At 43.0% G+C, this 12207-nt stretch overlaps 1 protein-coding gene across 1 annotated transcript; it reads right to left on the reverse strand.

Annotated features, from left to right (window-relative positions):
• Nucleotides 1-225: 225 nt before the first annotated feature.
• Nucleotides 226-11915, reverse strand: GAMT (guanidinoacetate N-methyltransferase). The gene is made up of 6 exons (XM_088460322.1): nucleotides 11648-11915; nucleotides 8703-8848; nucleotides 2324-2387; nucleotides 2177-2244; nucleotides 1878-1988; nucleotides 226-1707 (listed from the first exon to the last, which is right to left on the reverse strand). The coding sequence occupies exons 1-6, from the start codon at nucleotides 11817-11819 to the stop codon at nucleotides 1567-1569; spliced, it is 702 nt and encodes a 233-aa protein (XP_088316448.1). The 5' UTR covers nucleotides 11820-11915; the 3' UTR covers nucleotides 226-1566.
• Between the last annotated feature and the right edge of the window lie 292 nt (nucleotides 11916-12207).

Consider the following 12207-nt stretch of genomic DNA (forward strand, 5'->3'; position numbering starts at 1 on the left):
CTAGATTGCCACGTGTGTGTGTGTGTGTGTGTGTGTGTGTGTCGTCAACCATCAGGTTCATGTTAAGTAATGCAGTTTTGTATTTGAATCATTATTGGTGAAATATTAACTACCTGCCTACATACAGTATTTGAATAAGGTGTAAGATATGCTAGGCTTTCAACCTGCTTCACATATCATGACTTTATATGAGCACTGCTAAGCAATAATGTCAGTACAGTGACATATAAACAGAGACTTTATTATCGTGCCTCAAAGGGAGAATGAGGAATTAAAAAAGAAAAAAAAAACCTTTATTTATGCAGCATTCACTCTATTTATCACATGGACACAATAACAGCAAACCAAAATAGTCCCATTTGTATTCTCTACCCTTGCCAACAAGGGGTTAAAGTGTTATGATAATCCAAGATTTTGATCCCTTTCATCTTACTCTAGCGCAATGATTCCCAACCTCGGTCCTCAAGGCACACTAATACCTCTTTTACACCAGAGCTAAAACCCGGCTTATTACAGGGTTAACACGGGTAGCTCCTTGGTGTAAAAGTGGAGAGGGTTGGATCGCTGGGTCGAGTGACCCAGCAATCCAACCCAGGTAACTTGCAGGGTTTAACACGGGAGTAACTTGTGAAACCCTGCTGTGTGAACGGCGCGCTCCGGGTCACTATGACCTGGAGCGAGCTGCATGCCGGCCAATTGGTCTGGCTTCAGTGGCACTTGGAGATGATGTAATCTCCAAGCGCCCTCTTCACCCCCGGAAAAGCCGGGTCTATGCAGACCCGACTCCGGTGTGAGCGGCGCTGACTCGGGAATATCCTGGGTCGGCGCCGGGGAAATTCCAGGTTGGAACTCTGGCCCTGATTCAGAGCTGGACGCTCTGACAGCGCGCTCGCTCTGAATCAGGGCCGTCCTCTTTTTTTTTTTTTAGAGTAGCCTCCTGGCCGCTCGCATAACTGTGGGTAACCACCCACAGCTATAGCGAGCTGCCAAAAAGATGGTCACGATGGTCAAGACCATCGGGCTTGCGATGAGACCCTTGTGGTAGGGTCTCGTTGACGCAAGCCCTGGAACGCCTCCGTCTGGGCAGCCACGCCCACCAAAGGGGGCGTGCTGTCACTCACCATCGACAGCACGCCCCCTTTGGTACGAGACCCATAGCGACGGCTTGGAAGTCGCTATCCGGGTCTCGCGCATGCACACGACGGTGCCGGGTCCGTCGTGCGCATGTGCACTGGGCCAACATCGACCCGCTTGCGAGCGCTCAACATCAGGCCCTCTGTTCCAACGCCGGGTCAGACCCGGAATTTCATTGTTAAAGCGGTATAACAGTCCTGGTTTTGGTGATATGATTGTGCACAGATGGTTAAATCAAAATAGCTGAAGTACTAATTAAGTCACTTGTGCTCAAGTATGGCTATCCCTAAAACCTGGACTGTTAGTGTGCTTTGAGGACCGTGGTTGGGAACCCCTGCTCTAGCTGCTGAGTGCAGCTATTGGACAGTGTGGGGGGGAACTCTGAATCTGCAGGTTTTCTTGATTGTATTCAGCAGGAAATCCTTGCTTTGCTCAGGCCTTAATAATGGTCGGTGTTATCATCTTATGGAAGGAGTAATATCTGCATTCTTCAGGGGGAATGAGGTTCATCACTGTGGTGCTGATATTTTCACACTTGAAACCAGCTTCCACCAGTTGAGGAATTTGAGTCTCCTGAAAATGTAAAATGATATCAGATGTATTAAATTGCTTCAGAAAGAATTGGTTTCCTGCAGCAATAAAAGAAACACAGTACTTTGGGTCAATTAATAGCTAGTCCTAAAGCAAACAAGCAGTGCTACATGGACACAACTTTCAATGCATAGGAGGGATTGTGATATTACCTGAAACATCTTTTCTATATCACTGTATTTGGTCTTCAGAAATTCACCCCAGGATGTAAGGTTACAATATGTGAGCACTCCTCTTGGCTTGAGCAGACGGTGGGCATGACCCTATAGAAACACACGTAGGCTGAGAAATATAACAGCAACAATGGTAGCTAACTGCTATGACAGAGCTGCTTACAATGGCTGATTACCTAATATCAGCTTAAAATTAGCAAGTCCTAAATACAAGTTGCAGTATTGTAACCACTTCCACTCTTATGGTGGGACTTAAAGCATGGAAATTACTGGGTTACCTTGATGAAGTTGAATTGATGTGTATGCCATGTCTCCTCAGACAGGGGATATGTGTCATACAGAATTCCTAAACAGAGGAACAGAGCCTCAACATAATGAAATGGTAAATACGGTCCAGAGAGAAGGGAGGTCATGCTTATTCTTACCATCAAAGTGTCCATCTGGCAAAGTTGGCACCACATCTTCCCACAGCCCCTTCAGTGGTACAATCTGTAAAGAAACAACTGTCAGCTATGCCTTTATCCATCAAGACCACAGCCTGTGCATATTCTGTCTGCCTCCTAAATGACAGACTATCACAGTTGTCTTCTCATTAGGCATATTACCACATCCATTCTCCATATACTGCAAACCTCACCCAGTCTCTCAGGTCAGGTTGAATTGTATTTGCATTCTGTTCCTTTGTGCACAGTGCTTTATTGTACATGCTGCTGACCGTGCATTTCCCTTGCAGTGACTTTGCTCACTGTCCCTTTACAGCATGTGAACTTTGCTTGATATTTTTTAATTCCTAATATACACACACTTTCTTTTCTGTCAGCCTCTCTCATTACTGTTTGCACTGATAAACCCTATTTCTACTCTCGAACATTGACCTATGATCCCACAGCTTAAACATGTCAGTCCACAAATGGTCCCCTCTGCTCTATAAAGTAACAATATATAACCAATCTCCCTTCTATTAGTAATGTTTTACTGTAGTCTACCAATGCTTTAAAGATTTAAAAAAAAAAAAAAAACATTCAGGACACCACTTTACATGAATACAAAGTATTAAATGATATTTAATCCTCAAATTAGTTCTGTGTTTGAAGCCAGACTGGTCATGAATTTTGGATGGCACAGTGCTACATATACTGAGCTAAGAGAATTGAACAGTATCTTAAAATCGTTTATTTTGACCTATTTTTAGGAGTGCGATATCTGGACAAGTGTGCATATCAGCTGCCTGGGCAGTTCATTGATTAAAATCAGTGACCAGCCTCCTACAAATAGAGCGGTTTAACATTGCTCAAGTCAGACACACTACTCGTACAACATATCAGAAATTTGTTCCTGAATTTTTTATTTCTAAAACTGAAGCTGCATACACACACAACGATTTTTTGAACGATTGAAAAAATCGTTCACTTTCTGAGTCAAACAATTATCATTCATGCGCGTTCACGTTTGTAGTTCAGTCAGACTTGCCAACTCAACGATTTTCATTAAGGAAATATGCAAAAATCGTTTGTAGTTCAAAAAAATCGTTCAGTACACTTTTAAAAATCTGACAGAAAATCATTCATAAAATTGTTGGTAACAAAATCGTTGTGTGTGTATGCACCTTTAGAATTAAAACTCAGTCATTCAGTATTGTTTTGCTAGAAGTTTTTTGTTCAAAGTTTTGCAACATCCAGAGTGATCCATTTTTTTATGTGATTCAGAGTTGTATGCAATCTCTATGGTTTATGTACAACTCCAATGTTTGTAGATCTGCCCAGTGCCTGGACGCCACACTGATTGTAAGGCTACAGCAGTTTGGGGGTAGAGTGGTTGGCATTATGCCGCGTCCTAGGGTGTGTAGGCCCTGTTTTCTGAGCGTGCTGAAGCCAGTGGCTGCGTCCTTGTGATTTGCTCCACTGGCTTCAGCTGCATGTAAACACCGCCCACCCTGAGTAACCTGAAGGTTGCTCATATGACCGATGTTAACGTAGAGTGATCCAATGGTGCATCGTTGGATGCAGCATAAGATCACATAAGCCGGCAGGTGGCGTCTATTTACACAAGATGGCTCCTGCGGCATTAGCATATTATTGCACAGCTGATGCCTACAAAAGCAACTCCGAGTCAGGCTCTTAGACATATAGGGCCTGTTTCAGAGCCGCTCGTTCGCTCCGAGCGATGTTCGCACAACTGCGCATGCGTATGGGTCGTAATGCGCATGCGCCAACCAGTCAGTGCAGTCGGAAATCGAGCGCACGCAAAATAGCGAGTGCCTGATAATTTGAGTGACAGGATAAGGCGTTTGTGGGTGGTAACAGGGGAAGGTGCTTGAAAACGGGGAGTGGTGATCCGAACGCAGGCGTGCCAAACTGTCAAAACGGGCGTTTTAAGGGTGTACATAATTAACAAAGCAGCGTCATAGGCCACGTCACTTGGTTGTCTCTTAGCCTGAACTGTTCGCATGATTGCGGTAGGAAAATCCTACCACAAGCACTGCGAGCAGTTCAGACGCCTTTCGATGTACTCGATTAATCTAATAAATAGCGGAGATGACGTAGGATGCGAGCGGCTAGGGGGCGTCTTTACAAAATAGCGAGCGCATGTTTCGTTTGCTCGCTCAGACATAGAGGCGTCAACAGACCGCAAAGAGCGAGCGCTCAATTTAAATATCCGGCCCCTTTTTCTAAACGAGCGAGCGCAAATAGCGTCCGGCTCTGAATCAGGCCCATAGTCAGGTGCATAAATATTGAGACAGCGCTTCACAGTGTAGATGGACAATGACGCGAAGCATACTGCAAAAGCAACCAGAGAGTTTTTTAAGGCTAAAAAGTGGAATGTTATGCAATGGCCAAGTCAATCCCCTGACCTGAATCCGACTGAGCATGCATTTCACTTGATGAAGACAAAACTGAAGGGAAAATGCCTCAAGAACAAGCAGGAACTGAAGACATTTGCAGTAGAGGCCTGGCAGAGCATCACCAGGGATGAAACCCAGCGTCTGGTGATGTCTATGCGTTCCAGACTTCAGGCTGTAATTGCCTGCAAAGGATTTGCAACAAAGTATTAAAAAGTGAAAGTTAGATTTAGTATTGTTTAGTTTCTCCCATTACTTTTGGCCCCTTAAAAAGTGGGAGGCACATATAGAAACCGTTGTAATTCCTACACCGTTCAGCTGATTTGGATTTAATTACCCTCAAATTAAATCTGAAAGTCTGCAGTTAAAGCACATCTTGTTTGTTTCATTTCAAAGCCATTGTGGTGGTGAATAGAGGCCAAAATATGAAAATTCTGTCAATGTCCCAATATTTATGCACCTGACTGTATACACTTAAAGAGGGATGTCCACATTAGGCAAACCCATCTCAATTCTGTCCTCAACATAGGTGCTGGATTTTGAGTTGCACGCAGCTGCAAACACTTTGTGTGTCTTTTGCCTTATTTGTGTCTGCGACTTTATTCTAATACTAGTATAAACCCTTCCCCCTGGTGTCCAGCCAGGCATTTAAATGCGCAAGGCCTGGGAGGCCCACTTTGTGCAGCTGCAACCATCGGAAGCACCATCTGGACTTGCACCAGCCCCATGCAGGTGCAGCATTGGAGGATAGAGTATGGCCTCCATTATACGCGATTACGCATCAGAGTCCAAAACCACTCCTGCAGCACTCCCATAACACACCCATCAGATGGAAGATCTTCCTGCATCTGAATAGTAACCACTCAGGAACACACAACACAGTCCAGTCAGTGCAGATAAATGCATTCTGCGACTCTGTGCTCCGACACCGTGGGACTCAGGTGCCGTGCAACTATTTTAGGATTTAGACGTATGCAGAGCTGCAAAAAAAAAAATCACTGCCTTAAGTGAACATCAGCATTGCGTCCCCATTACCTGGAGCATAGAGCAAATGCTTGTGGACTCCACCCATAGCACTTCAAGAGCTTAATGGATGGATTTTCCTTGCAGGACTGCATCAAAGAACAAGTTCTGCAGGCACAACTTGTTCTGACTTTTTAGTACACAATGGGGGAAAGATTGATCCTAAATGTGGACAACCCTTTTAAGAGAAAACAAATCTGACAGAGCAACATCTATGGAATTAAAGGTAAAAGAGAAATACACCCTATGTAAGAGACATCCATTCATACAGTTAGTAGTTGTACATACTATGCTTATATATGTTCATCATGTCAACAATCAACATCCTGACACTGACTTAATGTCAGACGGTTTTTCCCAATGTTAAGGTTAGTTGATAAGTCTATGGAAAACGCCATTGTCAACATGATGTCTGTCGCCATTGTGAATCCTGTCCATGCTGACATTCTGAATGTCGACATTTGGTACCACACCCCTTACATCGGTTCCACAATTTCAGCTTTTGCCGACTTGGGCATTGCATGATGATCACTCTCAAAATTCACATGTTAAAAAAATGCTTTGCATGGATAGTAAAGTATAATACTGTATTTGAGAGCATAACAAAATGCCTGTGATAGCATATATTGTAACTAGGAACGGGCAGAAATAAAACTGCATCGTGACAGTTTTAGAGTTGTGTGTATTTCTGTAGTGCACAAGAGAAAGTTGTGTAGTTAGGGCGTGTACACGTAGGTGTAGCACAAACCATGATATGCAACCTCATGAGACTTTGACGCATCCCCAGGTATATGCTACTTATGCGTATAATTTGCAGGTACTGGGGGTTTGGTGTAAGCATGTGATGACACAGACAGCACTATCTAGCTACTAATGCTGGGCATACACTGGACAGATATCTGACAGATAATTGTATAATCTGGCTGGTTGGAATGAAAACCTGGTAATGTATGGGAGCAAATGACAATCGACCATTTGCTTACAAACACTGGAAAACAGACAAAAATGATCGTTCGGACAAATTGGTTAAAAAACACGAATTTAACCAATTTGAATAATTGGTTTTTTTTGTCCGTTTTCCAGTGTTTTAAACCATATGATCGACTGTAATTTACTCCCATACATTACCAGGTTTTCATTCCAACCAGCCAGATGGGACAGATATCTGACAGATAATTGTATAGTGTATGCCCAGCATTAGGATTGCCTTTCTGAAATAAACCCTCCAGGTGATAGTATTTCATTTATTAGAGTTGCAACTGCCTTGTTATTTCTATTTGGACCACTGCAGGTAAGACGTTACCATTGGCTTTTTAAAGGTTAAATAATGGATACGGGGGGAGTTCATATCTCATTACTCTTTATAATGGAAAATGCAACATTTGCATTTATAAATAAAATGGTTATCTTGTGTATACATTAAATTGTGCGCTTGTGGATACATTATATTGTGTGTAAATAGGTTTATAAGGCTTTTGCACTTAGTAGTAATTGTCACGCTGCCTCTCTTCACTACCATGGTGCACAAGCATAGAAAGGTATACGCCTGACTCTAATACAGTTTCAGTTGGACGTATCTTGAAATCAGCAAGAATGTTTTTTGTTGTTGAGATCGGGCTGTAGTGTCATGTATTTAGATTTTTCTTACTGTGACATTTGTTATATTTCACATACTTGCTACCTTGAGTGTTCTTTGTTTAAATGTTCATATGTTTATCTGTATGTAAAATTTCAATAAAGATACCTTCTTTTACAGAAATCTTTATGCATGGGTTTGCAGCGCAAAATGCATCAAACTGTAAATGAGGCCCATAGTGAGCAATTTGGGCCTGATGTTCTGTACCCAGAGCTCATGTGAAACCCAAGAAAAAGCATGTTTGTAAAATTAACTATCACCTATAATGTATGAAAATATTAGAAAAAGTGGAATATCAAGCTATAACTAGTGCAACCACTTTCTGTAGGGTTACATATGGCTTGCTGACAATCAAAATGTCAACAAACTATATGAAGACACCGGAACATATGGCGCGTACACACGTAGAGATCAGCCAGTGATACGATATCACTGGCTGATCGTCCTGCACCCTCCCTGGTGTGCTGGATGTTCAATATCGAACATCCAGCACACCACCAACTCACCGTCGACTATAGCGACCTATAGTAACCTGCTCGATATGGAGCAAGTTGATCGGCATGCACGGCCGATGGACAATATCGCTGTCGTCCATACGTGCCCGCGCATCGCTGGTCGATGGTGAGTTGGTAGGGACCATTTAAATGACCGATTTGGACGATATAGTTAAAATCGCTCATTTAAATCGCTACATGCGTACGCACCATTACACATCATTATGTAAAATGCTACAATCATGTTTATAGTTGTACTGCCGTCACTCATAAAATGCTTTTATGCTGGGTACACACTGGGCGATATATCGGCTGTTCGATTGAAAGTCCGATATATCGCAAGCACGTCAGAGGGTGTGTACCCCCGATATGTCGGTGAATGACGTAGTTCACAGACATGTCACGTTGGCTGTGCAGCACAGCTAATGGCAGATATGTTGACACATCTGGCTGTGTGTACAGGTTGACCAGCGACCACCCGTATACATGCTGCAGAGACTGACATCACAGCTGAGTGGGCAAATTCAAATGCTCGCCCAGCTGTGACGTCAGAATGACATGTTGTGCGGCCGATCGGTAAGTGTATATACTTACCTGAATTGGACGGTGTGACGGCCGTCAAGTCGACCTAGTGTGTACCAAGCTTAAGTACTATTTTACAGCAGTCAACATAATGGTGTCTAAGTTCCGGGGTCTTCATATAGCTTGTTGACATTTTCATTGTCGGGAAACTATCTACATCCCCTTTCATTATAAAATGGATATAAATGCTTCAAAACATGCTGGATCATAGCATACATCTATGGATTTACCTTATGTGGTTGTTTCTTGGCCCATTCCTGTAACCGCAGAAATACCCCGTCATTGCACTCCACAATCCAATGTTCCTCTATGTTATATTCTTCTACCTTTGTGGCTGCTATCGCCATGCCAAAGCCAATCTCCAACACACGTCCTCCTTTAGAATTTGAAGAAATTGTTTAGGAAATGCAATAACATTTATTACTTTACTGTACCCGAACTGAAGCAACACTGACTTGCTCAGGTACTTAAGTATTCACTGCAGCAACTTATGGCTATTGCATACTTAATGTTGACCACTAGGCCCCGTGGTACTTTGGGGGTACAGATGTATCCACATACATCTATCCTCAATGCGCTACAAGTCACGCCACACAACGCGGGAGCTCAGCGTGCCTCGGTAGTGCTGAACGTATTTTGTGCAACTTTTTACCTTCAAATGCGTCCTATTCACACAGCGATGAGAATAGTTAGCACAAGCAGCTTCTACTGATTAAAATGATATGCAGCATGCCTATGTTCTGTATACGTCTGCATGCGTAAGGCTATATTATAGTGTTATTCGCACGAAAGCTCGGCGCTACTGAGTCACACCACGACATGGCGCAATTAGAAGGGCTGTTTAACGCTTAAGGAGGCCAGATGTATGTGGACACATCTGTACTATGGTTTGAAACCTCTAACATTTGTCATCTGTATCACTGTAATGTGTTCACATCTTTACCACAAACTCTAATGGGGTCTATTCATTATCCCTTAATTTCTTCAAAAGTAGGTGAAAATTAAAATGCTCACCTATTTTTGTTGAAGTTAAGCATTGGGACCAATCATTACCATGGTAATGCAGGAGATATCACTGATACCTCCTTGCCTTTCAGTCCCAATATGGCCAACTATCCACATATGATCGAAATTCCTCAAGCTCCGCTTGACAACTGGAACCTACGCCATCTTCAGATGGTGTTTGTTTCCGGATCTCCGCAATTCAACATTGCTTTGGTGTTTTAGTATTCACCGCTGCTACTCAGTGTGTGTATGTGTGTGTGTTAATGAGTGCAGACAGGCATAGTGTGTGTAGGGGGGGGTGGTGGTGATAGTTTTATTGGGTGCTGACAGGGTAAGTGTATGTGTAGGTTTAATAAATGCTGGCAGGGTGAGGTGTGCGTGTGTGTGGTTAATGGGTGCTGACATATAATGGGGCACAGATGTGTGGCATAAATATATATTGGGGCATGGATGTGTGGCATAATGTATTAGGGCATAGCTGTATGGCACAAAGAATTTGGGGCACATGTGTGGCATATGTATTAGGGACATTGTGTGGCATAATTCACGACTATGTGGCATATAAGACATTTGGTGCACAGCTGTGTGGCATATGTATTGGAAGCATTGATGTATAGCATAATTATGAATTGGGGATACAGCTGTGTAGCATATAATGAATATGTGGCACAGTTGTATGGCATATAATTTGAGGGAATAATTATGAAGCACAGTATGAATTTGGGGCTCTGCTGTGTGGCATATTAGTTGGATCATTTCTATATAGTATATTATGAATTTGGGACACTGCTGTGTGGCATATTATAAATTGGTGTCACTAATGTGTAGCATAGTATTAGAGGGAGCAGGGGCGGTGGATGAAATGTTGCCTAGGGCGCCCAGACAACTTGCACCGGCCCTGAGTACAACAATTACTTGTTTTCTTAAGTTGAACTGTATGCCATGTGTTCACTTCAGGATAACTTATCCCTGCCATAGACTCAACAGTCTACCACAACATGCACCAAAACAGCTTTGGGAAAACATTTTTCCCCCAAATGTCAGTTATAGAACACCAGCTACTGATGTCTTGTATGTACCTGGCACATGCAAGGAAGATATTGAATTGAAACAGGAAGGTGCAATTTCTCTGGTCTCCTACTCACAATTAAGGAAAACCAAATACATTTGTTTATAAGTCATCATATTTGTTGTCTCGGGACTTACACACTAGGCGATCAGGAAAGACAGTACGATTACAACATCGTAATCGTACCGTCGTTCCTGATCCCCTGTAGTGCCTGCACTGAACGATCAGTCGTTCAGTGCAGGCACTATCCATCATTCCTGAACATGCCAATCTGTCGTTATCGTCAGATTGTGCTGCATGTTCAGGCGATGGACAATGTCGGAAACGACCAGTGGGAGTGCGCATCGCTGGTCGTTTCCGACATAAAAGTGCACGATTACTGAGCGATTGCACGATTACGATGTCGTAATCGTGCAGTCGCTCAGTAATATCGCCCAGTGTGTACCCACCTTTAGGGTTAACAGACACAAGTCATTAGGTCAAGCAAGAACTAAAATAGAGCTCAGAGGCCTGTCCTCTCTACCCCCACCTCCCCCTTTTCAACATACAGCTGTCACTAAATGTAACACACACAACTGCTATTCTGAGATACAGATCACAGCTTGCTGGGACACATGGCACTGCACCTCGTGGATAGTCCATCTAGCGTTCTCCCAAAGATAGGACAACCTTTAAATGACAATGTGACAAGTAAATTAATTGCTCCAAAATCATCAGCCTAATTTAACTTATATAATGACAAAGGTATTTAATCATGTAATAAAAAAAATACAAAATTATATTTTTTCTTTATAGCACTGACATTAGACAGTAGCACCATGATCACCATGATCATGGTACAAGCAACTTATTTATATTGACATGAAACAAGAGGTAAAGGTTGCACTGTGCAAATGAGCTTACAATCTAAGTAGTGCGAGGAACATTTGATACATATGGTAATGGAATAACACTTGTAACTTGGTGGTGGAAGGTGCGGGTGGCTAGCGACATTAGTTGTTTGCAACTGTGTAATAATGCATATGTTAGACAGCATTTATAAAAAAAAAATATTTTCCATTGAGAAGACCCCTTAACTGTATCAGCCTCACTCCGACATACCTTTACTTGCTGCCACCCCTGCCAGGCTGTGCATGTAGGGAGTCTCCCATCTCTCCATAACTGGCTTGCCCAGGATTTCCAGGTGGGTATCTGCCTCATTGTATCCTGCAGATGCACTATGCCAGGACGATTTGCAGCTCTCCCCCTCCGCGAAGATCTTGTCTGAGGACATGGTTAGAGCCACTGTCGGAATAAGCAGCAGATTTAGCTGGTACAGAGAGAGGAGCTCCCTACCCGGGCCTGGGGCTATATGGACCAGGACAGTGGGCGGGCCTCCCGGCTATAGTTGAATGAGTGACATTGGTGGCTGATGCTTGCAGTGGGCGTGGCCTCCATGCAAACACATTGGTCGACAAGATTATTTATTAGTAGGGAAGTTGCATCGCTGTGTGTGACCGTCATTTATAGTCCTAATGCAGCAACCGGTGTGCAAAATAGTAAACTACACTTTGCTTACATTCCATTTATTGTTCATTTAAAGGATAACAAACCCTTAAGACAAATACTGATAATATAATAAGGATAACATCCACAGGAGTGCATTGCATATTTCATTGCTT

The sequence above is a fragment of the Taudactylus pleione genome, unplaced genomic scaffold (assembly GCF_031769625.1).
Source record: "Taudactylus pleione unplaced genomic scaffold, aTauple2 ptg000044l, whole genome shotgun sequence".
Classification (NCBI taxonomy): domain Eukaryota; kingdom Metazoa; phylum Chordata; class Amphibia; order Anura; family Myobatrachidae; genus Taudactylus; species Taudactylus pleione.